At 49.0% G+C, this 27,472-nt stretch overlaps 1 protein-coding gene across 2 annotated transcripts in view; it reads right to left on the bottom strand.

The window, feature by feature from the left end:
* Nucleotides 1–221: 221 nt before the first annotated feature.
* Adgra1 (adhesion G protein-coupled receptor A1) overlaps nucleotides 222–27,472 on the bottom strand; it is a 39,723-nt gene continuing 12,472 nt past the window's right edge. Inside the window, exons 1-4 of one of the 2 annotated variants that reach the window (XM_005402052.2) lie at nucleotides 25,884–26,019; nucleotides 24,432–24,577; nucleotides 4,432–4,530; nucleotides 222–3,527 (exon numbers count right to left, since the gene is read on the bottom strand). In XM_005402052.2, coding sequence (XP_005402109.1) covers nucleotides 2,321–3,527; nucleotides 4,432–4,530; nucleotides 24,432–24,541 — 1,416 coding nt within the window. In that variant the 5' untranslated portion in view covers nucleotides 24,542–24,577; nucleotides 25,884–26,019 and the 3' untranslated portion in view covers nucleotides 222–2,320. Of the gene's footprint in view, nucleotides 3,528–4,431; nucleotides 4,531–24,431; nucleotides 24,578–25,883; nucleotides 26,020–27,472 lie in introns of those variants that run through there. The other variant, XM_005402051.2, reaches the window with a different exon arrangement.

The raw sequence follows: 27,472 nt of genomic DNA, 5'->3' as shown, positions 1-27,472 counted from the left end.
CCTACATGTGTATCCACATGGACACTCACAAAAGAAGGAAGGGACACAAAAACACCTGAGACAGAGGGCTGGGGTCTGCTTTCCTGACCCGTGTCCTGTGCAGGCTGGCTCCATGCTGCGTGCTCCTCCATACAGTTATGCTGGGAATCTTCGTACTCCCCAAAGAGGACACGTACATGGGATGTGTCACAACACTGGTCTCAGGTGGACTCACAAGGCTAAATCAATATCAAAACACAATGAAGTTCAATATTTAATGCTGAATTTCTTTGGTTGAATGGTGAGGTGCCCTCTTTGTTCTGCCAGGGGTGTGGAGGGCAGAAAGGGTGTGAGGGACCACAGCCCAAGGGAGCAATCTGTTTGGGGTCCCAGCCCCACTTGGACCATTGTCCCCTGTCAAGGGCAAGAAACACACACAGGATGCTATTGACCAGCCTCACCAAGGACAAACAATGCAAAATACTGTATTTTCATCGGACAGTCTGCATCTACAGTGTGCACACAGCATAGGCTTGTGTTCTGTGTGCATCAGCTACGGAAGCAGGTGACAAGCCTGGACAGTGACAGGAACTTAAAACACCCAGAGGTCATTGGTTGTCTGTTGGTTGACCTGTAAGGACACATGGGGTCTGTGTTGGGTGCAGCAAGCTGCAGTAAGTTACAATGTCACAGATGAGTTTATAAGTGTCAGGGCTGACAGCTCCTTACTCAGATACTGAGCATTGGGCTCCGGATGGCACTTCCCACTGCAGCACTGAAGAGTGTGCCCCCCTGGAAGGTGCTGCAGCACGCCTCACGCTCTCCCCTCCGAGGCACGCTCAGGGACGGTTCTGCTCCTGGTGAAGCCCCTTGTCCCAACAGCAGAGCACACTGACGAGTCACAGTGACACTAATCCTGATGCTGACATGAGCATCTGCAATGAAAACCCAGGGGTTGGGTGGATAGAAAACACACACGTGTGTGGGTACCTGTGTAAATGTGTATACACATGTGTGCATGTGTATATATGTATACACTGCAGTATGTGTGCACATGTGTGTTGCACAGGTAGATACATAGAGGTATGCATGTGTGTTTTGTACTATGTGCATACGTACACTCATACACATGCCTGTTCTGCAAGTGTGTGCATGTGCACTTTGCAGTACATGTGCATGTACCTGTGTGTACCCGTGCATGTTTGTGGTATGCACACTGTGTGAATGTATGTGTCCAGGTGTGTAGTGTACGCATATGTGCTTGTGTGCATGTATGTGTGTATACATGTGTGCGCACATGTGCCACAGGCTGGGAGGACAGAAGGAGGAATGCCTGTGCACAGTCCCATAGGCATGCCCCTCTGAACACAGATGCTCCAGCCTCAATGGGAACTCTTCCTGGGACAGGCTACTTCTTTTCACAAAAGGCTCATTGTCATCAACATCTGTCCTTTGATTTGGGGCTCTGTGCCCAGATGAAAATGAAAAGAGAAAAAGAAATTTTGTCTCTGATAACTGTCACCTCAGTCAGCTCCTCTTCTTTGTGGAACAGAGAAGTGCCCCCGATGGAGCGGAGTGCAGTCCAGTCCTGACAGTGGCTGGGTCTGGAAGCTGAGTCTCCATTAAGAAGTGCTTGGGCATCCGCATGGGCCCCCAAGAGCCCGTGACCAGAGGCGGTATGGGGGCCCCATCCCCCAGCATCCAAGATGCTCTCAGGTTGTTAGGGGTTAGGGTTAGGTGAGACGGCAGAAGTGCCAGGGGAGGATGCTGGTGTGACACAGACACAAGGATACTGGAAGGGACCTATGGAAACTTCCCAGTGGGAGAATGCTCTTGATAATTGGCCACTATGGCTCCTGGAACAAAATTTAACACACACACACACACACACACACACACACACACACACCTGTGCACGCACACAATGCCAGGAAGTATCAGATGGAGCCTCTGGCGAGGCTGCTTGGATTATCACCCAGCAATACAGCATAGGTGCAGGGCCCTGTGCTGGGGTCTGGGGTGGCTTCTTCGATAGAATCCTGTACTCTGTTCCTGGGCTTCCCTGGAGATGGGATGCTACAAACAGGAAGCGGGTGACAGTATGTGGACAGTCACATTCCACTTTGGGACTAACAGAGGCAGGTGTGGCCCAAAGCATTTTCCTGCTGGGATCTTTCACAACAAAGGGGACACAGCTCCAAGGTGTGAGCCGCTTCTGAAAGGCTCTGTCATTTTGGTGAGCCTCCCTACCAACCTCATGTGGCAAATGGGTCCCCTCTTTGCTCTGAAGCTCCTCCAGGGACATGGTGGTACTGGTGAGGGTGATGTGTTCCTGTCCCTATTACACAGTAGTTTCATTTTTCCAGGGACCTGTTCGGATGTTGCCCGTCCCATCCGTGCTGAATGACAGGCCTTCTTGAACAGTGCCCTTCAGCATCCCATTCTGGCTGGGGCCGCCAAAGGGCAGGGACTGTGTCCTCCGGAGCATCTCCAAGTGGGCGGGGCCTGGAGGCAGCCTTGGGGGACAGCCGTAGAGTGCAGGACCGGTGTCACTGCACTCAGGCTGGCTGACCATAGGGAAGGGGTCACCCTGGGCACAGCAGGCCAGCGTGTGCACCCCCATGGGACCCTCAAGAGAGCTGGGGGGACTGTCTGTGTGTGAGCTGTGGGGGCTGCCATCTAGGCTGGAGGGGATGTGGTAGGCATACTCGTGCTCAGTGGCAGCTGCCTGGTGCTGGCTGAAGTAGTGAGGCTTAGTTCGGCCCTTGAGGCACCTGTGCAAGTTTGGGTTGTGTGGGAAGGCGGCTTCCTCAGGCATGTGCACATGGGCTTCCTCCTCCATCAGCTGCTCACAGTGCATCTTGGCACAGCAGGGAGTGGCTGGCGAGAGGCAGCTGACATGGCCCTGGGCAGCCTGCAGGTTGGTCATCTTGCAGTGGCCAGTGGGTGGGTGGCTAAAGCCTCTTGGGTTGCCAGGACCCGGTGAGTCCTGCAGGCAGGTGTGCCCCAGTATGTCTCCATTGGCATCGAGTGCAGGGTGAGTGCTGGGCTTGGTGGTGGAGGCGTCCCCACGGGAAGGGCAGCAAGACCACCAGCACTGCCACACGTCCTCCCGCTTGGCGCAGTGATGGATGAGCACAAAGAGCCCCAGAGTCACGCAGAAGGCTCCATACAGACAGCTGAAAATCATGTCTAGGAAGTGGCCCTGAGACACAGCCAGTGCCCCGAAGGTCCATGTGGCCGTGAATAGGAACAGTGTGAAGGCAGCGGCCCGCAGCTGAGCCTTGAAGGAGTGCTCGTTCTGCAGCTGTGAGGCCATCAGGGCATCGCAGGCAGTTGGGGTACCGGGCCGCACTCCATGGCAGTGGCCTCCCTCCGGTACTGCCAACCGCTGCTGCTCTTCTGTGCGCTCTTTGAGCTCATACCTGCGCTCAGGGTGGCGCCGCAGCTGGATGTAGGTGCCGAGGAAGTACACACAGGTGACCAGGGCGATGAAGGCAGCCGGCCCATAGAACGCACCCAGGCTGGGCTCCCAGGCCATCCAGCAGCTGCAGGGAGATGCCAGTCAGTGCGGGCATGGTTGGACAGACTAAGGAGGGTTTCTATAGTGTGTTGGATTAATTTTGTGGGAAGGAAACAGATAGAAAAGGAAAGAAGCCAGAGCATCTGAGATGGGTCAGGGGAGAGGTGTAGGCATTGGCTAATGGGGACAGAACTGGAGCAGTCACTGACAGCTCAGATGTCACTAGATGGAAGTTTGGGGCCTGATCCCAGCCCTGCCAGCCTGGGAGGTGAGGGGAAGTGACAGGAAAGTAACGTGGACTGGAAGAAAGCAGAAGCAACGATGGATGGGGGAGGAGAGTGGGGCTGAAGTGAGAAGAACTTCGGGGGGCTTTAGGGCTTGAATGGCAGGACTGGATGCTCTGGGCCACAGGGAGAAGGTGGGCATGGTGGTCTGAGTGTGAGGGGTTTGACCAGAGCTCTGAGCATGGACAGGGTGTGAGGGGGAGTGGGTTTGTTCATGCTCAAGGTTAGGGTGTCCATTTTCAGCTGACCTCAGGGCCGCTGCTGAATCATTATCTGTGAGGCCCTTCCTATCTAAAGAAAACCAGGCCTTTGGTGTCCAGGCAAAGAGATTTAGCAGGAAACAGTCTGTAGAGAGGAGACAGCTCTACATGTCCAGGGGAAGGGGAGAGGAGCCATAGTTCTGAGTGGCCCCTTGGGCCCAGGATTTGCTGCTCCTTTCTCACCAGGGGCACCTCGGGGAGTCACTGACCCAGACTGACCCCATTGGATGCTTGTGGAGACCAGCTTTTCCCCACCCAGCATCTGGGCATGGAAATAATCATGTCCTTGCAGGGGTCCTGCCACCCTTCCCTGGTGTGGAGTGAGCAAGTGGTTCCACCCTCCCAACCCCTGCTGTCTTGTGGGTGGCTAGAACTCAGTACTCACTATGCTGTGTCCTCATCTTCAATCCCATAATTACTGATGTTTGTGGCAGCCGTGACCCCACAGATGATGAAAGGGATGCCTCCACTGATGAGGTAAAACCTGCCAGAAAGCAGAAGGCATTGACTCCTTGGGAATACCTGAGTCCACTGTTGTCTTTCTGCTTCCTTGGTGCAAATAGATGGCTGAGGGGTCCTGGGCCAAGCAGTCCCTCAGGACAGAGAAGCACAAGCCTGATGGAGGGGTCCTGGCCACTTGGCTGCCTGGTGGGCTGGCTGGTGCCTGTGGGAGGCATGAGCCTGTGGAGCTCCAATCTGCTGCAGACTCAGCCAGAGACATTACAAAGACCCTGGTGGAAGTGGGACAGGCACAGAGGGCTAGAGCAAGCCCGTCCCTAGTAAGGACAGGCTGTGGGAGACACTGAGTGAGATCACTTAGATCCCTTGGGCCAGGTGCTGGTGACTCAGTTTGGTTCCTTCTAGATTTGTCCTCAGCCAGAACCCAGGTCAAACTCCTCACTTCTGTGGGTCAGCCTCAGCTCCACCAAATATCTCAGGGTGAGGAATTTGGGCCCTTCCAACCCTGTGCAGCTCCTGAGGCAAGTTGTTCTCCCCTGGGCCAGTGTCCTGGAGGGACAGCATTCATCCCCATGAGAATTAGGAGGACTTCACCAGGGATGATCAAATGTCAGATACACCCAGCCTAGAGCTTGTGTGCCTTGGGTATGGGGCTGAGGGCACACTGGTTCTGACACCAAGGGTACCCAGAGATGGCCCCTCTGCTCAGCCATGGGTGACCTATTGAAAGGGCCACTGTGGGCACATTTATGAGAAGGGGCAACCCTCCTGCGGATTACAACACACCTGAAGAGCAGGGTGTGCTGTTCCAGAAAGCACAGTAATGAGCCCTCACATTCAAAGGGTAGGAGTAGGAGGCCCCCAGGGAATCTTCACCTCCTAGGATTCTGTAGCTAAAGAAATGGCCTACAAGAATGGAGGTGAAATAAATTTCCTGACAAAAATGTAACTGAGAATTTGTCCTCAGCCAAACCATGCTTTGAGAAATGTTACATTTAGTTCCCCAGTCAGAGGGATGTTGTACCTAGGGGAAAGGATAGAAATGTTAATTACTGGGTAACTGAAAAAATTGTTTTCTCTTAATTTCTTCAAAATACTAGAAACCATCATGTTAAATGAAATTAGACAGACTTGGAAAGCTAAAAATGCCATGTTTCCTCCTCTTTCATGAGAACACAAATAAATGAACAAAAAAAAAATGAATAAAATAAAGGAGAGATGACCGGAAACCAAAAGGTAGATTTTGGAGACAGGGAAGGAGATAGGTGGGAAATAAAAGGAGAGGTGGTAATGGGATTGAAGACTATCAAGATACATGACCAACTTCCCCAACCCAACTCCACCATTTTGTAATACTAATATGCACTACTAAAAATACATTTGGTTGTTTAAAGAGAGAGTTTTAACACCACTGCGTGGAGTTTATAATTTATATAGGGGTGACATATAGCACAGCACAAAAGGTAGCAGGGGGATGGTCCTACGTAACAAGGTTCCTCTTCTTTACAGGAGGTAGTAACTTTATACTGTACATGGATTGTGAAAAGCCTGTGGGTTTTAATCCCTAAAGTCTGCAAGACATTAATAGAAAGGAAGCTATAAATAAAAACAAAAAATATTAAAACAACCCAAAAGAAGGAATAAAAGGAGGAATGAGCAAAACAAAACAAGAAGGAAAGAGGTTAAAAATAGAAAGAAAATACTTGTAATCTTATTGGTTGATGGTAGTTCTGTTCCACCTTAGACATACCTCACCTTGTGGTTTTACTCTATAAAACTCCCTTGCGAAGTGGGGTCCCCGGCTACTCGCTTGGGACCCCTTCTGTCTCTCTTAGAGGGAAGCTTTCTTTCTCTCAATAAGTACTTCCTATTCTTAAGAAAAACAGAATGAAAGCAGAATAAAATGGAGAACCAATTCAAACTAAAATTCTATTAAATTTGAATGGATTAAAAGATCCAGTTCAAAGGCAGAGATTGTCAGAACAGGGGGGGAAAAGACCCAGCTATGTGTGGTCTACAACAGGAGCACTTTAAAAATGAAAATACAGAGTGGATAGAAAAAGCCATTTGTTCTCATTCATCTGTGATCCCCAAAAGTCTGGGGCAGTCATATTATCACCAGATAAAGTGGGTTTTGTGGCACTGGGAGAAAGCTGGCATTCTCTCACCATTGCAGTGCTTGTCAGGATGTACCCAGGAAAGGGCTCCAAATACTTAAATCAAAGTTGACAAGATGAAAGGAGAAATACCTGATTCCAAAATCATAACTGGTGACCCTAAGCCCTTTCTCTTAGCTAGTGATAGGACAGCTAAGCAAAACACAGGTAAAGGAATAGAAGATGTGAAGAATAATAACTGATTTCACCTAATTGCTATAGATCATCACACGCAACAGCGGTCTCCACACATTCTTTTCAAGAGCAAGTGGCATACCGTGATGGATGACATGATATGCTACGAAGTGAGCCTTCAACAATTCAAAGGACTTAAATTATGCAGAGTATATTCTGACTATAACTAAATTAAATAGGAAATTAACAACAATAACATAATAAGGAAAACACAAACATTTGTAGATTTAACGACAAACTTGTTAATAATTCATGGATCAAAGGAGAAATCACAAAGGAATTCAGAAATGATTCTAAGTAGAATGATAAAGAAGATACAACATACCAGAATTTTTGGGATACAGCTATAGCAGGGCGTATGGGGAAATGTATAGCTTTAAATGCTTGTATTTGAAAAAAAGGGAAGATCTAAAATTTAGTGACATAAAATTCCAGTTTAATGATAGAAAAATACGAGATCAAATTAGACCCAAAGGAGCCATAGGAAGATGATGATAAAGACAAGAGAAAAGTTGTGAAGGATGGTTCCATGAAAAAACAAAACAGAACAAAGAAAACTCCAAAACTTCTTAGCTAGATTGAGGAAGGAAAAAAGAGAAAAAGATAGAAGACAAATTACCAGTATTAAGAAAGAGGAGGTAATGTTATATACCTTATAGATATTGAAAAAAATAATAAAATGGTATAATAAAGAGCTACATACCAAAAAATTCAGAAACTGATGAAATGGATAAATTCCTTGGGAAAAATGCGAATTAACAAAATTAAACAAGAAGAATTAGAAAATCTCTGTATCCAATGTCTAATAAAAATTGATTCAATAACTAGAAACATTTACTAGGCAGGTTGGCTGGTAAGTTTGACCACACACCCACAGAAGGAATAACACCACTCTCATATCTGAAAAAGGGAGGCACCTCCTAATTTCTTTACAAGGTTAGCAGTGTCTGACCTCAAAACCAAACAGAGATACTGAAACAAAGTTACACTGTACTGTCCCTCATGACCACAGACACTAGTTGCTCTAAGAAAGTATCAGCAAATGACAACTAGAAGCGTCTTGCAAAGGCCAAACATTATGATTTGATTGAGCTAAAAGATGCAAAGCTAGTTTGGTATCCACAGAAATCAGTGAACATAGCTCAACATATGAACACAGCAAGGAGAACACAGTATTCAATAGGTTCAGAAAAAGATAAAATTAATTCATATTTGTCAAAAAAAACATAAATTAGAAATGGAAGGCAATTTCCTCAGCTTGTAAAATGCATTTATGGAAAACTTATATCAGATAACAGGTGAAGCAAACATATTTTTGCAGATAACATGACTGATTACATGCAATAGTCTGTAGAATCTACAACTATTAGCATTAGGAGATGAATTTAGAAAGTAGTAAGATTAATATCCAAATACCAATTTTATAGTCATATATTAACAGGAAAGCACTGGAAAATAAAATAAAAAATATTTTACAATGGCTTGAAAAGCATAATGACAATCATAATCCCAGCAGATTCTCCTTTTGTAAAGGCTGAAAAATCTACTCTAAAATTTATATCAGAATGTAATTAATGTGGAGTATTCAGAGGCATCTTGAGGACTCACCTCATCAGACTGAAGCCTTACTAAAAAGCCACAACTATCAAGACAATGTGGTCCAAGAGTAAAGACTGTCAAAAAACAAAACAAAACAAACAAACAAACAAACAAAAAATCAAACAATAACAAAACAAAACAAAAAATACAGAAAAGAACACAGTCATTTAGGAGGAGTCCAAGATAGACCAGTCACACAGGAGTGGTCCACAATAGACCCACACTCACACAGTGGAATGATTTTCTGTTAAGACATCGAACAATGTGATGAGGAAAGGGCATTCCTTTTGACAGTGGCGGAAGGCAAGAACTTGGCTCACCCTATACTGTACACAAACTTGGTGTGGGTGACTCATAAACATAAAAGGAAAAGTTCAAACACCAAAGATTTATGGAAAAATACAGGAGAAATTATCACAGTGTGGCGGTAGTGAGAGGGTTTTTTGGTGTCCCACAGAAAAGGTGTAAGTAGAAATGAAAAAACTGATAAGCAAAATTTCAGCAACTTCTGAACTGCCAAAATTCACAACTTCTGCTCATGAGAAACATTGTTAAGAAAATGTATAGGCAGCCAAGGAGTAGGAAAAGTAATTCACAGAAGATAGTCTTGACAAAGGAATGGCGTTCTGGATATATAGAGAACTCTAAAAGAATGAAAAATCCAGTGAAAGTGAGGAAAAGATTTGAGAAGTTACTTCACCAGTTAAGATATCTAAGTGACCAATAAGAACATGAAAAAGTGCTCAAGGTCATAAGCCACCAGGGAAATGCAAGGAGAAATCACATTTTTCTGGAGATGGCCCCCAGTCACTAATGTGAAGACTAGTCACCTCAATTTTGGAGGGAGAGTGGGGCAACTGCAGCACTCCTCACCCAGTGGGAAAATTGGTAGTCTGAAAGCACAGACCTATCCTCGAGAAAGAGACACAGCCACAGGTGTTTAACAGGGAAGAGTATAAATGAGGTAGGGGTTTTCAGGGCTTCCCAGTCTGGCTGGCAAACAGGATGTAACCTGTCAGTTACAGAGATCAGGAACAGAGGCTGAACAACAGGATGTGACCTGTCAATCACGGTCAGGATGCGTGGGCAGAGCAACTTCCCAGGGACCAGATCTGAGAGAGTATGAAAAACGGCAGCCACTGACTTTGTAGCCACTGCGATCTTTCTGTTGTTCTGTCTTCCTGCTTCTGTACTGGTCCATCCTGCATGCAGGATGTATCTTCACTTTTCTCTTTTTCCCTTTTCTTCCTTTACTGTATTATTTTTATTTTTATTTTTTCTGGCTTTTTGAGAGAGAATTTGCTGTGTAGTTCAGGCTGGCCTTGAATTCTATTGCTCAGGGTAGCCTCAAATGCAAGATGATCCTCCTGCCTCAGTCCACCCAGTGCTGGGATTATAGGTGTAAGCCACCAAACCCTGCTGTTCTTCCCTTTCTTCTTTCTGTCTCCCTCCTTCACCTCTTTCTTTCTTTCTTTTTCTTTCTCTCAAGACAAGGTCTTGCTATGTAGTTTGGGCTGGCCTTGAACTCACTATGCAGCCGAGGCTGGCCTTGAACCTGCAGCAGTCCTCCTGCCTTAGCTTCCCAAATGCGCAAGGCTCCTTTACTTTAAATAAAAGTTTCATTTACCTGTTCACTGGTTGGTCTGGCCAATACTTTGGATTGGAGAGAAAGAGTCTAGAACCACTGTATACTGTGCCATCCAGCAACATACACATAAAAGCACAGAAAGACTTGAGCCAGAGAGTTCACACAAATTTTATGTGTGTAGCCCAAATTGGAAGCAAGCAGGTGTTCAATAGCTGGAAATAGATGATACAGTGGAACCCACTCAGCAGGATGGCCCTAAAACATTCCAGGCTAAAGAAGTCTCAGGCAATAAGGCACATGCTGCAGTAACTTAACTTCCTTTTTTTCTTCCTTTCTCCCTCTCTCCCTCCTTCTCTCCCTTCCTTCCTACCTTCCTTTCTTCCTTTCCTTCTTTCCTTCCTTCCTTCCTTCCTTCCTTCCTTCCTTCCTTCCTTCCTTCCTTCCTTCCTTCCTCCCTTCCTTCCCTCCTCCCTTCCTCCCTTCTTTCCTTTCTTGGGTGGCACTGGGGCTGAAACCCAGGGCCTCTTGTATGCTAGGTCAGTGGTCTGCCGCTGAGCCACACTCTCGAGTGATTTTATTCATAGAAGCTGTAAGTCGGGCAAAATCACTCTATGATGGAAAAGAATCATAGTGGTTCCTCTGAGGGCAGATGGGGTTGCCTAAGCTGCTCATGAGGAAGTTGTGAGAATCAAAATAAAACAAATAGCTGGACGTTGTGACACTGCCTGTAATCTCAGTGGCTCAGGAGGCCAAGGCAGGAAGATCATCACGCTTGAGACCAGCCTTGGCAACTTAGTGAGACCCTGTCTCAAAATAAAAAATAAAGAGTGCTGGGATATAGCTCATTCCAAGTGCCCTGGGTTGGGTCCCTAGTATCAACCAACCAAACACTAACCCCTCCCCCAAGAGAAAACAACCCGATGCACAAAACATAAAAAGATAAAGCAGCAGGCAATGAAGGAAGGGAAACACGCATGTGCCTGATAACAGCAACCATCCCAGAAGGTGCTGCCACAGCCACCAGCTTGTGCAGTGGTCACTATACCTTGCAAAGAGCACTTCTCTGAGGATGTTACCCATCCACTTAGTCTTAGGCTGGCGCCACCCTCGCTGAGCCTTGCTGTGGAGGATTACCATTTCACAATACCTGAGTTTCTCCTCTTACTCCCTCTAAAACGTCCTCTTGCCCCTCTCCTTGAACAAGCTCGCCTTCCCCAATAACCTCATTTGCAGAGAATCTACCCTTGACTCCTCTTTAGCTGACTTGATCAAATTCTCCGTGTTGGTGGGCAAGAACACCTCCTGAACTCATTCTGTGTGTGTGTGTGTGTGTGCGTGTGTGTGTGTTTGATGCGTTTCACCATGAATACATTTCATACAATGGGAGAAATCCTGTAAATGAATATCAAACTCTGGCCTGATGAATAGTTTGAGGGTCTGTGCATATTGAAGTGTGCAGCTTACTTCCAGATGCACAAACAGAAGGGAGATGGCTGGATGGTGGGGTGGACAGGTGCAAGGGTGATAGACTGCTGGAAGGTGGCATAGAAAGACTAATGATAGACTCCCTAGGGTTACTAACTTCATGCGTGTGTGAATATTTTCACAGTAAAATGCCGGGGAGGTGGCCCATCCACCTCAGCACGGAGCATCCTCTTGATGTTTCCATGTTTCAGAGGAAAGAACAGGGACTGGATAGCAGGAGCTGCCTTTGCATAGGGCTGCTTGAAGTGGTGGCATCCATAGGCAGGTATGGCATGACAGACAGCAACGCAGGACAGCAGTGAAAGGGGGCAGAGACTCTGGCTGGGAGCTGGGCTCAGTCCTCAGTCACCCGTCACAGTCCCCAAAGTGTAGAAGGCATGGGGAGGGTTCAGTCCTGGTCCCATCCCTGGAGGCCACCAAGACCTATCTTGGCTTTGGGATATAGGGACCCCAGTGGGGCTTCCTGCAGCCAGGAGGAGCTTGTGGAAGGACACATGTCCTCTCAGTGACTGGCTCAGGCTGGACTCCCAGTTCCCCAGACCCACTAAAAGCCCTGACTCCTGCCTTTGCTCCCTCTCTGGAGCCCTTTCCCACTCAGGCCCTTAGTCTGTCCTGCTGAGCTCTGCCTGTCTTGGGAAGATCACAGTCTGACACTGAACACTCTAAGAACCTCTTAAGTACAGTATTCTCTTCATTCCAATACCCTAGCACCCAGCACTCACGGCTGGGACCATGCATATAGCCTCTCATCCCCCCCTGTCTGTCTGCCCATAGCATCCCCTTCACACTGGTCTCTGTGCTGGATTCCAAGGAGATGAGCCCAACCTATACCTTCTGTTTTTGTCCCATTAGAACATGGCCCCCACTGTCTGTGGACAAAACACCTGGCCAATTCTTCCTCACCCCAGAAGCCCTGCTGCTCCTGGAGACATGCCAAGGGGCCCCTCACTTCACTAGAAAGTGTTAAGGCTCTTTGGAAAACAGGAAACCTCCAAACCAACAGGCAGTATTTTCAGCCTATTAAGAAGGACCACAGAAACTTTTGACCAGGGATGACCAGTTCTTGTGTGGTTCAAGTGTATTCATAGACCACAGTCCTAGCAGGCTCAGAGACAGACCCCTGTTCACTTGACTCCTGCCTGGACCCTTTCCAGCCTTCCCTAGAAGGTCTGACCCATTCTATGGGTCTCCCAGAACCTCCTTGAAAGTCTTCTCTGCCCTATGTCAGCGTTCTTCAATTCTGTATACATTGTACCAACCTGCTTATTCACCTGTTGATCTCACCACAAAGGCAGGGACCTCACTGACATGAGCTAGATAGCTCCAGCATATAGCAGGCACCCAAAGGTGGGTAATGATTCTGTCTTTCCTGGTGAAATCAGATGTAACAGGAAGCCCTGGACTTGTCACAAGGATGATTCAAGGCTGTGAGCTTCCAAGGGCTTCCTCTGTTGCCCACCATGAATATACACCACACAGCTAGCCAAATGAGAGGAAGAGAGAGGGCAGTTTGCCAAGAAACAGCCCAACTTCAATGACAGTGTCACAGAACAAGCAGGACGACCAGGCCAGCGAGAGGCTGACCCGGGGTGGAATGTTGGGGAGCTGTTACCCGTGAGGGTAGAGGGAAATAAGCACAAATGCTTTTACATAGAATTCTCTGGATGTAAAGGGGCATGAATGAACCAGGCGAGACCTCCACGACAGCAGGTAGGAGGTGCTGGCATGTGCACGAGCAGACTAGCAGGACAAGGTGGCAGGAAAATGTCTCGATGTTTGTAATACCTGCAGGGACATTTCACAAGGGAGCTTGATGAAGCCTTGGCCCAAGACAGTCCTGTTGAGTTTGTTTCAGCTGTTGGGCTGCAGAAGGCAAGCATAGGCTTGGCCATCCATATCCATTGACCTGATGTCACACATGGGGCTCTCTGCTCAGCTCCCATGGTAGACAGCAGCAGTACAGGAGGTCCCTGGGGTCCTGCTGCTGTTGTGCATGGAGAATCCCAAGACCCTGCTCAGATCTTGCAGAACCCCATGCTACCTACCCAGCTTCTGTAGGCTGTGATTACGTTTCCCTTGATGTCCTTCATAGGGACTGAACAGCCACGTGACAATAAGGGCCTGGGGCTTATTCTGTTCAAAGGAAAACCTGGGATCCATCCCCCTTGTGGTCTCAGGACTCAGGGTAGCCCATGAGAGCAGGTCCCCTGGCATCCCAGGCTGGATGGAGAAAGCCTGGGGCCACTTGGAGGGAAGCTTATCCTAGAGACTCCACATGGGTTCCCATTTTGGCCACTCAGCCCTGTCCATGTTTGCTTTTCCTTTGGCTGTTGACATTCCTTCAGGGGACCGCCATGGGTCCTCCCATGCACTGTGGAGAAGCTGTTGCCACCACCAGCTCAGAGGGCACATCTCATGCACAAATGGTGGCCAAGGAGGTAGCCCCTCCTCTGTGCTGCTCCAGTTCCCCGCCTACCAGGCCTTCCCAAAACAAGGACCACACTGTTTTCGCTGGCTACTTCCCTGCATGTAGAGCCAATCTTGGTCAGCAGAGGGCGCAGGAGGCCACTGTAGTTGCCTCCCAGCCCAGCCACCTCTTTTATTGCTGTTACTGCTGTGCTTTCATGAGTGTGGATGTCTGTGAAGTCCTGCCTTATCCTGTAACTGCCATCCTGCAATCCATAATGGACCCTTTGCACTAACCCCACCAACCCCACCACCCTTGGCACCAACTTGGCTAAATTCTCACCAGCAGGGTCTGGCGCCCAGCTTGGGCAGCTCTCTCCTTGGGAACTCTCATGTGTCACAGTCACTTGAGTGTCACCTTATGTTATACTAAGTGCCACATCAAGCTGCGGGGAGGTTTCTGTCTTCTAGTTATATCAGTCTTGACCAGCATAGCACAGATGACTGTGGTCTTTAGGAAGTGACTTGTCCTATCCACCCCTCTGTGCTCAGCTCCTTAAATTTAACTCTTAGTGAAACTCTTATCTTTTAGATGTCAGAAGAACAAGGTGGGGAGGGCTTGTGTAGGCCTCACTATTAGATACAGAAATTCAGAGAGCCCCATGGTTAGGGCCACATGTAATAAAGCCACATAGAGCCACACAGATAGAGCAGTAGGACTACAACAGACCCTCACCTGAAGACAGACTGGAGAGTGCAAGGACCAGCCCTGAGCACAGAGCCATTTCATACCGGGAAAAGGGACATGTGTATAGTGGGAAGAAGGATGGCCCCGTTAATATTTGGGGTTGGGATAAATGATTGGTCCTACTCAAGACTGGGAAGTTGGCTCCTGTAGAAGTTAACTAATGCTTTCTAGGGATGTCTACATCCTAATCACCAGAACCTGTAAGTGTGGGCCCTTCTATGGCAAAAGGGACTTTGCAGATCTGATTATGTGAAAGATCCTGAGATGGTGACATTGTCCCAGACTGGGTGGGTCTGGTGTAATCACAGGTCCACATAGGAGGGAAGGCAGAGGGCAGGGGAGAGGGAAATGTCCATGCTGCTGGCCTGGAGGATGGAGGGAGGGGACATGAACTAAGAGTGAAGACACCAAGGTGGCCTCTGGGAGGGCTGAGGAGGTGAGACTTTCCCTGGAGCCTCCAGCGGGAAGCAGCCCTGCCTACATCTGGATTTTAGTCCAGTGTACTGACCGTGGACTTCTAACCTCTGGGCTGGTGTATTAAGTCACCAAGCTGTGGGCCGTGTGACAGCAGCCACTGGAAGCTGAATAAGTCCCCTGTTTATGGAATAATCCAGGTAGGTAGGAAGGAGCTGACTGTTGGTGTCAGAGTCCTCAATTGAGATACCAGCACAAAACACATGTCAGCACCATGAACTTTTGTTGCAAAAGCTTACTGAGTGGAAGCAGGGGTCTGATGTGCAGCCACTGGAAGACTGATATAATGCTGGCACAGGCCCCTGCTGGCCAGTGAGGGCCAGACAGTGGGCAAGAGAAGGGGAGGAGAGGCTCCAGCAGACAGTTTCCAAGAAGCAGTGGTGCTCATGGGACGTGTTGACTAAACCCAGTGAGAGTGCGCCATGGAAGGACGCCAGAGCAGCACCAGGGAACCTTCCTACCCAGATGGGGTCCATGGCAAATGAGTAAAACTGCTTTGGAGATGCCTACAGCTGAAGTCTGTGAGCATGTGGGACAGACGCTAGCTGTGACAGGAGGGCTGGACAAGCTGCTGTGCATTGTGAATCTGTCTTGTGCAACAGTTACACGATGGGTTGTAAAATCAACAGGCAGAGAATGAAACACAATGAAAACGATGTGAAATGATTTTATATACACCCAGCTCAGTGTCAGGGCAATATAAGTGTGAGGGATACAAACTCAGGTGGCAAAATGTGAACAAAGACAGTGAAGTGTCAGTGAGGCTGCTGAGGACCTGGGACTGGGACAAGCAGGGAGGTTTCCTGCTCACAGACCATGTGCCATGCACTTGATCCTTTTGGTATTTTTCTGGGTAAAAGCTCTGTCACACTCAGAAAGGGAGAGAGAAAGAGAGACAGAGAGAGAGACACAGAGACAGAGACACACAGAAAGAGAAAGACAGAAAGGTTATAACAAGAAATGTATTTTTAAAAAAGAAAAAAGAAGAGGAAGGGCGTAACTCCTGGTGCAGGCGGAGTGTCCCATAGGAGGGGTGCATGTTCCCTGACCCAGCTGGTTGGTGCTTGAGAGCAGCTAACCCTGCCTGTGCCCTTGAGCCTCATAGTCCACGTCCTCTGTGGAATCTGTGACCCCTACCTTGCACACTCACCTTGCTGTTGATTGAAACCAGTAGTCTCGTAGGAATAAACCAATTTTTAGGACATATAGAAACCATGAAAAAAACCCAAACCCAGAGCACAGCCCTACCACAAGTTCTGTTCACACACAAGCCCACTGTTTGCATGAGTGGCCTGGCAGTCACAGTTGGTCAAAGATGGTATGGGAATGACCATGCTGCTGCTCTGCCCTGACCCAGAACCCTCCTTCCTGGCTGCCCATATCCCCATGGACAGAGAGTCTCTACCATCTCTGCACCCTCAAGGTGCAAGGGACAGCCGATGCCTCGCAGTGCTGCTTGTGCTTCTGCTTGCGCAGGCATACCTGAGTGTACCCTAGTATGCTTACACACACACTACACAGTAGCACATGTACCCTTGCAACACACACTTACATGTACATCACACACAATAATGCACACCTTTGCACACACCACTGTATGCTTATGCAAACGCACCACTCTCATAGCACACTCATGCATACTTATAACATACTCATAGTGATACTTTACATGCATTTGCACACATGCACACTCACACATGGAGAATGTATGCCCACATTATAGCTTGCATTACTTGCACACTCACACAACCACAAAAACATGTACGTACTCTTCTATACACATACTTATACATAGTTGTACATATGTACATGTGTGTACTCACACACAGCTCTCATATAAACACAAACTCACACATTCACACATTTGTATGAACACATACACACACAAAACTCATATACTCACATTTTTACACATCACACATGTACACATTCACACATGTACGCATACAATCACATACTTCACATGCATGCACTCATATGTACATGCTCATGCATACATGCAAACACTCTCACACATACAGTTGTACATATGCACACACAACATGCACACACATGTCCCCAGTCTCACTCTGGGGACAACTTGAGCACACACACACTCATGGACTTACTCTTACCCTCATGCCTGCACACCCAGAGGAAGCACACAGGTTAGGATGTCAGCTGACATACAACTTAGAGAGACATGAGTAAAAGCAAGGCCTTGATATGGGACATGGGTGTCACAATATGAACCTCTCATGGGACTGTGGCAGCCAGTCAGAAAGGGGTTCCTGAAGAGTTCTGTTGTTTATATACAATCGTGCCTAAGAGTGTCGGGAATTAGGCAGAAAGGGAGTTGGGGCTTCAGATCCCTGAGGTGGTGAGACCTGAGAATCACCCAGAAGTCCATCATGGTGGATTCACCTCAGGGGTTTGTGCTCGCCCAGCGTCTCCGCCATTCCATGCAGCTTAGTTGGTAGACATGACACAGGCCCACTGTCCTCCTGGATGGGCAGATGGGACAGGAGCCAGTAAGGGAGCAGAGGGACAGGTCAGAGAGGTGGCAACAATTGCCAACTGGGACTGGCATTCCAGGGACTGCACCCTTTGCCAGCAGTTGTGGGGCTGGGTCCAGCCATGGCCGAGAGGCACTGGTTCTGTCTGCTAGCCCTACAGCTGGTCCAGATGTAAAAACACAGGCCAGGCCCCTCCAGCAGCTCAAGTGGTTGCAGTCAGTCTCAGCCAAATGACCATCACAAAGAAGTCTCTGTTGGGCACATAAAGCTTCAGACAAAAGCAGGCCCTGGGAGCTCCTGGGGGGCTCGGATGGACAGTAGAAGGAGAGAAGGGGTCAAGAAAGGGGCTGAGAGCTGGGGAGATAGCTCAGCGGCACAGCACCTGCCTGGCATGCACGAGGTCATGAGCTCGATTCTCAGTATGAAAGAAGGAAAGAAAGAAAAAAAGAAAGAAAGAAAGAAAGAAAGAAAGAAAGAAAGAAAGAAAAAGGGGCTAAAGATAGGGGCAGAGAGTGGCTGGGGGCTGGGTGTTGAGTGTAAAGTGCTGGCTCTTTCCTGAAAATGGTCTCTGGAAGGCAGGGAGGGACGGGGGGCTGTGTTGGCTGCTGAGGTGTGGCGACCACCCTGGACGCTGAGAAGGCAGAAGGCATGTGGCTGTTCTGAGACACTGAGGGACAAGGCTGCTTCCGCTAACAAGGGGGCCAAGAGTGCAGGTGGCCGAGAAGGTGGAACAAGGTCAGGCACCTGTAACCTACTTCTGGGCTGCGCTGAGTCCTCCACTGTCCCTGGCTGTGCGCTCCACTTGTAAACATGGTCTACATTCTTGTAGCTGAAAAATTCCTTGACCTCCAGTCTTACTCCAGAATGTCTTTTTTGCACATCCCCACCTTAATTTTCCTCTGAATGCCACTCCTTCTGCACTTGCAGCTAGTCTCCATGCAGGAGCTGCCTAGCTGCTGCGGCCTTCCAATGGAGCCATTAATCAGGCCTGGCCAACTACTGCTGGTCTTCCTGGGATGTCTCCAGCTCCAGTTCCTCTCAGGGCTCAGGAGTCCAGGCTGAAGGAGAGCTATTCTTTGGTTCCTTTACCCTGGAGCCCTCACCCTGGCATGCTGTTGCCCACCCAGGGTGGCCCGTGTGTGCCCTGTCCTGTTTATATGTGGGGATAGAATCCATAGCCTCACACAGGTTACAAAGCCCTGGAACACTTTGAACTCTGACGTGTTAGCCTTTTGAGGATGCCCTTGAAGGAGCAACCCCAACATCCAAAATGCACATCACTGAAGACCTCCCTCTGGACTACATAGGTAGTGCTACTCCCTACCCATCCCTGTCATAGAGGAAATCAGATCCTGCCAAGAGACCACTGGGTTAAATCTGATCTGGATACGAGGCTGATGCTAACCAGGGGAGTGTGACGCATGTGGAGACTGTGTATGTGGACCTGGCTCCCAGGAACTGGGGGGAGGAGCCCAGAAACCTCAGCACAGCACTTCGAGGCCATTTACATCTCTGAGATGCAAGATCCATCTGAGAGATGTTAATAATGACTTTAGTTTCAGCTATGGTACAAGAGCTACTTCCACCAATTTGTGTAAGTATACTGCCTCTTAGTCACCGCTGTGTCTCTGAGATCTCTCATGCCTACCTGCTTTCTACAGCCTTTGAGCAGGTGGGGTGGGGCGGTGGAGGAGCAGGGTGAGGCTTTGCATACATGGGGAGGACAGCTGGTGGACAAAGATGGTGGGGATCAAGTGCAGAATGAGATCAGCACACCCTGAGCTGCCACCTGCAGACCACACTGTGACATGCCATGTTCAGAAATGTAATGATTAATGAGATGCATTAAAATATCACAGCACCATTTGCTAGGATTTGCTTGGAGGCAGGTGCACACGCATAAGGTGACACGATCCTTTTGTCGTGAAGAATACTGGGTTTTCTGTATTAAGTCCATGTCCCAGAATGCCTTTGCTGAAGTGTGGTCTTGAGGGGCTGTTGCTGGATATGGACACCAGCTTCGGTATGACCAGCTCTGGCAAGGATCTGGACCCTTCAAAACGCTGCACAAGGGATCCAAGCAGCGGGTTTGTACTGGCTCCTATAGTGCCAGCAACGGGACTTGTGGAGAAGCCATAGGTTTTCCTGTGACTCCTGCCCCCGTCAGCCACTACGGTCCCCACTCTGTTTGGGTGAGGGGGTGCAGTGCCCGGTGAGGGGGCTGAGGGCCCTACTGAGTCTATGGGTTAGAGTGTGCGGCACTGCATCCTGACGGCCAATTGTGGCTCTGGGCAAGCCTCTCTGAACTTGGTTTTCCTATTTGTGAAGCTAGGTCTGGGCCAGGAGACTAACCCTAAGGGCCCTCCCGGCCCAAAGCCAGAGGATCCACTGGGAGGGGTGGGAATGCATACGGGGGCTGCTTCATGAAGCGCTCTGGGTTTCATTGCACCCTGGAGGCTTTTATAGCACACGAGTGCCTCAACTGCCCCTCTTACATCCCCTTGGCTCCATGAACCCCATGATCTCCTGAGCAACAGACACCTAGAAGAGGGTAGGTCAGCCATGTTCCCACCTCCTGCCCAGCATCTGTCCACTTGCCTGTGACCCCAGCCTGCTGGAAAGCAGCTCACCTGAAGACAGGTTCACAGGTGTGAGTTCAGCATGGAACATCGTGTTGGCTGTCCGTAGGGCTGGCATACCCTGAGGGGCCCAACTATGTGTAGGTCAAGCCTGGTTCGTGCCCGAATGTGAGCATGTTTCAACTGCATGGCAGTTGTTAGAATTTGCAACTATGCCCTAAGAAAAGGTTCCTGGCTGAGAAGGAAACCACTCTCTGCTGAGCAGAGAAATACCTAAGCAGAGCTGGGAAACAGAACGGTGTCCTTCACCGGTGCTGGCCTGTCAGGTTGAATATGGACCCAGTTGTGGTGCTACTGCAACTCTCCTTCCAAACAGACACCACCAGCAGACCTTCAGTAATGGAAACCACGTAGGCACACAACACATTACAAAATTAGGATATAGTTACGTGTAGCTAAATTGGAAATTAGGCTCTGAACACCTACAAGAGCATCTGTTGCTTCTGAAGGGTCTTCCCTTTGGCTAATGGAGGGAGCAGAAAACATACAGACCTGGATTCTCAGAGACCTTCCTGAATGAAGACTGATCAGCAGGGTTGGAGAAAGGCACCCATGGTGGGGAGCTGGCCCAGCCAACTGAAACCTATGCAGGCTCAGCCTCACTAACTTACAGGGTGTGGAACATGTCAAGAGCAGACCGTGTGTAAAATCCAAGCATGGGCTCAGGACTGTGATCACTGATCCCGCCAGCGGTCCCAGCTGTGGCGATAAGATTGAGCAGTTAAACTGAAGACAGAGACAGAGAAGTGCTTTGACTGTGATAACTAGAATTCAGGGAAATAGCAAGGCTGGACTGTGAAATTTTGGTGTGAAGTCCTAAGTATGCACCTGCTTTGTGAAGAAGGGTCAGCTTGAGGGACACAGTACTACACCTGTTCTTTCTTTCAGGGTTCTTACCCATGTCTTCTCTTCCATATAGTTAGCAGTGGACTGATTCAACAGCTTTCCTTTAAATGCAAGCCTTGGGCAGGAGGCAGTGGCCTCAGGGCCCAGGTTGCTCTATGAGGGGCCTCTTCCATGGCTGGCTCTTGGCTGGAGTCTGGGAACTTGGCTTCTGGCATGTCACTAGCAGAGGCAACTCAGCTTTCTAGGCTACATATGTAAGCAGTGTGGTGTGTGCCAGGCACCTGTACTCACCCTGAGGGCCTGCAGGATTTGCTCCTGTGGCCATTCTGTGGGTAGAGAACACCTGTGGCTAGTTCGGGTAAGAACCCTGAGGAGAACTGAGCTAGCCTCCCTGCATGTAAAGTGAGCATCTTGCTGTGTTTTGCTGCAGGAGGAGGGGAACAGGTCTTTTGTGTTCAAAAGACCCTTCAAAGCAGCAACTTTGAACCCTTTCCCTGGACCTCGCAGACCCTGTCCACTATGGCTTTTGTCCTTGCAGCCCTGTCAGATGACTTGCTGCATAGAGGAACCATGTTCAGGAAAGCTATACCTCTGTGTCCTGAGTCCTGGCCTGTTCTTCATGGTGGGTAGCAATGGGGTCCTGCTTGCCCACAAGGGTAGTTAATCCAGCTGGTCACTTACCTTAGCAGGCAGAAATTACACATTGTTGTTCAACAATGTCTAGATCAAACTAGATACTGAAGTGATTGTCTGGAGATTCATATACTGGGCCCTGATAGCTGACCAATTCATAGTGCCACATGTAACGGGCAGGAGCTAGTTGTCAGACTCTGATGACACAGACAGGAAAGGAATACATTTGTGGCCCTGAGAAGGGTAGTTCTAGCTCCTTGTGGTCACACTTGAGGTGCCTGGCAACGTCTGGGAGGAAGTGTCAGTGAGATCTGTGTTTCTGAAAGTCTAGACTGATGTGGATCCTGGAATGGCCACAGTGTAATTAGGCTGTGAGCATAAGTCCCATGGGCAAGAGCTGAGGGTGTCAGACTTGACAACGGTACCATGGAGGGCCCAGGTGAGGTGTCCTAGAATCAGAAAGGATGCTTGGGGTGCTGGCGTGGTTGGGGCAGTGCCTCCCATGAGCTGGATGGGAGGTGTCCAATGCTGCCCATCACTTGCATCTGTCTTCTTAGGGTCTACCTTCCTGCCTCCCAAGGTTCATCCTCCCATCTTCCCACACCATTCCCTGTTTAAGCCACATCCTGCTCTGCCCTAGGTTGACCTCAACACACTGAGCAAGGCTTCCTCCTCTGGAGCTTCCCAGTCTGGAGACTGTCCCTTCTGACCCCTTCTCCAAGTTGAGGGCAGCACTTGTATTGTTGGCCTAAGGGTCACACTAGGTTCCGCGTAGTGTCTAACCCACAAAGGCTAAGGTAGGACTAAAGGGTAGGAACTGAGTCACATTCAACTTGCAGCAGTGCCTGCATGAGAGATGGCAGAAAGGCCCTGAATCAGCTTGATGAGGTCTGGGAGAAGCCTGCTGTGGAACCCAAGCCCTTGGTACTTCCTAGAGGTGGTGGACCTGCTGGTACACAGCCTCACAGTCCCACAACTTGCTCAACTCCTTACACCCCATAAAAGCCACAGTGGTGATGTTGGCTGAGGCCACCCACAAACAGGACACACAGGTTACCTGCTCTTTCCCTGTCCATAGAGCCAGAGGCAAATGCAGAGATTTCCAAACACAGGAAGGAACAAGACACATGTCTCGCTGCTGTAGGGAAGATCTCTCCACAGAGACAAGCTGTGCAATGATGCGCCACTGTGATCAGGCTGGTAGTTCTTCACTCCTCTTGCTCTAAAGTATCAGTGCATTTCTAGAGATGGTGTTTCTTTCCCTGAACATTTAATGATTTTTGAAAATTAAATTACACACTCTTAAATAAACAATAGCCAAGGATGAAATTTAAAGAAAATACTTGAGATAAATGAAAAAGCCACACAACACACTTTGGGATAGAGCAATGCAGCTCAGAGGGAAATTCAGCACTGTAAACGTCTATATAATAAAGGAGGAAGTTTTCAAATCAATCATCTAATTTTTATACTATAAAGCACCAAAAAAAGAAGAGCAAACTAAACCCAAAGCTGGTGGAAGAAGGGACATCATAAGGATCAGAGCAGAGGTAAAATAGAAAATAGAAAAAAACAGAGAAAACAGATAAACCAAAGTGGGTTCTTTAAAAAGATCAACAAAACTGGCAAATCTTTCCTAGACTGCCTAAGGAAAAGAGAAGATTAACACTGATTTGGAGGTTCTAGCCAAAGCAGTTAGGCAGGAGGAAGAAATGGAAAGTACCCAGACTGATATGGAAGCCCTATGCACAGATGATGTGATCATATATGTACAGGAAATCTTGAAGAATTAACTGAAAACTACTGTGTCTAAGAAAGCAATTCAGCAAAGCTGCAGGATACAAGATCAACACACAAAAATCAATTATATTGCTATACATAAGCAATGAATAATCAGAAATGAAAAGTAGATCCCATTTATGTAACATTATAAAGAAAAACCAGGAAAAACTTAGCCAAGGGAGTGTAAGATTTGCGTGCTGCAAAATTACAAAGCATTTCAGGAGGAAATTAAAGACCTTAGTAAACGAGAAGGCCTATTCTTATAGAACAGAAGAGTTAGTCCTGTGAAAACAGTAATACTTTTACTGTGGTTCCCATGTAGGACCCTGGCAGATTGCCTAAGGCCTGCGTGGGTTACCCTGGGTCCAGCTGGTTACTGATATCAGGAAGTAAACCAAAGTCACAATCACCCACACTTCAGCACAACTACTGCAGAGGGAACAGAGGGTCTCATGCCAGTAACTGGGCAGCTGGGGAGAACGTGCCCAGTGTATGGACACACATGTCTCAGAGCAGCTGGGCTCCAGTACAGAAGTGATCTCCCGTTTACCAGCACACTGCTCCTTAGCCCCATTCCAGGACCCTGCCCTTACCCCAGCTTCACCCCCTACCCCACCTGGTCTCACCCAGAACTTTGCCTTGCCTTCCCCGTGCTGTCCCTATCCTCATCCCTGAACATTGTTCCTTAATCTCCATCTCTAGACATCCCCCACCGCACGCTGCCCCAAGCCCCAGCTCCCTGCAGCTCCCGGACCACCTATGAGGGTCAGATTATTCTCAGGCACAGAGCTGACTGGTAAAAAAATTTGCCAAAACCTGTAAAGGGTGTGTTCAGGGCAGGGGGTCCTGGGATCCAGGGAATGGAGGGGGGCTTGGGTACCTGAGCAGGGGCTTCTTGGGGAACGGTGGCTGGTCTGCGCCTGGGCATGGCAGGGCCTTCTTGGTCACTTGCTTGTAGATGTTCCTGGCGGTCACTCCAATCCACAGCATGGTGGAGAGTGTGGAGTAATGCAGCACGATGCCCACCTGGGAGGGGAGAGTCATCAGCCAGGCCCACCTCTGCCACCACCTGCCCCAGAGTCGCTGACTTGCAGAGCGTAGCCCAGCCTTCTGCAAGCCTCAGTGGGCTGAGCCCCAGCAGCCTCTCTACAGCCCTTTAGTGACAAGAAATAAGACTAGTAGGAAGATGGAGGGACACTCCACAGGAGTGGCAAAGACCCTCGAACTGCTGTGTTTTGCTCTCCATCTGCAAGAGGTGGCGTGGAGTCAGCGAGGAGCCCAAGGGTCTGCGTACTGGTGTCCAAGTGGTGTCCATGCCATTCCCCCATGTGGGCCCTGTGTGCACACCCCTCCCTGTGAGCCCCCGCCTGCAGGTCCACCAAGTGGAAGGAGGGCGCTGCTGTGCAGCAGAGCGCGCCCAATGTGCCATTATCTGTGTCATTTCATGTAGGAAAAAGTACTACAGGGATGGGCTCGGAGGACCCAACCATGCATGTCAGAGTGACTCATTACTATGGAAACAGCCAAGTTAAGTCCCATCCACAGCACTTAGGCGCTAGCTAATTATGCATTCCACGCTCCTTCATCTCCATCTGATTCCATAAAACGAGGTTACCTTAGAGGTAATAACCTGACATTTCAAAATGACAAGTAAAATACTGTTATAATTGGAAAGGACATAAATGTTTAAGGAATACAGAGATTCCCTGAATGAAGTTAACATTGCACCATTACAATGATTTATCAAATCCAGAGTTCAATTTTTACTTATGAGCAAACTCTGCAATGATTGTTGAGGATTTTGTAGGGTGCAAAGATCAAAAAACTGTTTATGGTTTTGAATGCGCTCTCCATGCAGAGCTCCTGTGTCCTGTGAGTTGTCTTTTCCTTGGCTCTCCTCACCCTCAGCTTGGGGGTGCTTGTGTGGGCCTCTGAGCACACAGGCCTTACCCTGGATTGCCTGAGAGCGGGAGGTGCCAGAACCTGCCAATGAGACCTCTCTGCATTGGAAAGCAGTTGGGGCAAAGGTGACCAAGCTGGCCTGGCCCTGAGTTGAAGGAAGGTCCCTCTTTCTTTTCAGGAATCTGTAGGGTGGCTATCATTATTGTGTACAAACAGAAGCATCAGGAGGCCTATCCTAAGAAGAAGCCTGATCCTCAGCTTTGGTACACTGACTCAGGGCCTAGAGGAGGGTGGGGAATGTTGCCAAGAGGACAGTAATTGAGCTGGGATGTCGGCTTTTTCCTCCTCTGCCTAAGCCTTGCTTAAGTGTGTGTAGGTTTGGGGTCACAAGAAGGTATAAATGGCAGAATTCTGTCTCCCAAACACCCACTTTAGGCTAGACACACGAGGAGGTCACAGGGATGCTGTGCTGGCTTCCAGAGAGCACTCTACTGCAGTGAAGAAAGGAGGCGGCAAGCAGGCTGCCCTCCCTCGCTTCCAGACCCAGGGCCAGTGCTGACGCACATTCATTATGTGGGATCATCGGCAGCCGTCTGTTTTTGTTTATGATGTCACTTAGTACTTTAATGAGACTCACGGTCATCTTTCTGTTGCCATAACAACTGTCTGTTCTCTCCAGCCATCCAGAGTTCTGGACCACTTTTCCTGTTTGTTCTGCTGTGATGCTGAGCCACAGGAGGAAGGGCCTGGAAGTGGTGGTCACAGGTTGTTGGTAGAGGAGGAGGCAGCTCTAGCTTTCAACAATCTGGCTTTTATTTTGCTTCTCCTCAGGGGTCTCCCTCTCAGCATTTGATGGATGTAGATGCTGTGATGGGTGAACTGGGCCTGCTTTCCTCCATACCTGCCAGGCTACAGATCAGAAACTGCCTGGGCTCTGGCCTACAAGCCGTCAGTGGTAACAGACACTCACATTTCTGTCCACAGGCATAGCGGGGTTAAACATCTAGGTGTGATGGGAATTATTACCTCGGGGCTTGGCAGATTCATTTAGAGCTGCAGTCCTTAGCCCCTGTTGCCTCTGTTGACCTGAGCCTGACTCTGCTCCTACTATTAGCAGCTCAGCATCTTCCAGTGCACTGATGACTTGTTGCTGTGTTTGTGCACACCCCCACCCCAGTGGTGGCTCCATACTGCAAGCCCAGTGGGTGTGTTTCTGACTGTTCTGTGCACCCACAGCAAGTCCCAGTACCAGGTTGTTATGTTTGCCAAGTGAGTGGGTGAGTGAGTGGCCTGGTATGTTCTGGAAATCAGGAGATCAAGACAGCATCTGAAGGGCCACAATCTTTCCTATGCCACCAAGCAGAGGTCATTCTGTCTGATGGGGATCTCGAGGGTTGTCACAATGGATTGAACATTTCCCATGTTAGCATGAGCTCCTTTAGAGAGGTGAACTCTGCAGGTCCTTCCAGACCCGCCCTCGCGCCCTCCTCCTTACCAAACATCTCTGCTGGCCTTCATGTGGCCTTTGAACTCCATGGGACACTTGGCCTCCAGGAGCCTTGTCTGAGCTGGTCAGAGCATGGGGACAGTCACAGCTTTGATGCAGGCTCCTAGGAGGGTTTGTCTGAAATCCTGAGGTGATTCCAGTGGGCTGTATGGCTGGCCGGTCCTAGCTGTAGAGCTCCTGGTAGCAAAGTGCAGTCATAAAAATAACGACCCACTTGATTGTTTTTCAGATAGCTCCCAGGCAGGCATTTACAGCAAGGCATAAATGGGGCTTCCTGTGCTCCCTGTGGTTGTTTCCAGCTCGTGAGAGTCTGGAAGGCAGAAACTATCTGCCCCTCCCCTCAGCCTCCCTTCATGCTTGTGCCGCCAACTGTTCTGCAGACTGATGCCTCAGCGGGGTTTGGACATGACATGCAGGCGCACATTCCAGGCATCTTCTGATGCCCACGGCTCTGGGGCTGTAGCAGTGCCTCCCAGACATGGGCAACTGGCTCATACTCCCAGCCTCAACTT

This window comes from Chinchilla lanigera, unplaced genomic scaffold, assembly GCF_000276665.1.
Source record: "Chinchilla lanigera isolate Chin_1 unplaced genomic scaffold, ChiLan1.0 scaffold00076, whole genome shotgun sequence".
Taxonomy (NCBI): domain Eukaryota; kingdom Metazoa; phylum Chordata; class Mammalia; order Rodentia; family Chinchillidae; genus Chinchilla; species Chinchilla lanigera.
The sequence above is the reverse complement of the archived record's forward strand: the minus strand, read 5'-3'. Positions and strand labels throughout refer to the sequence as shown.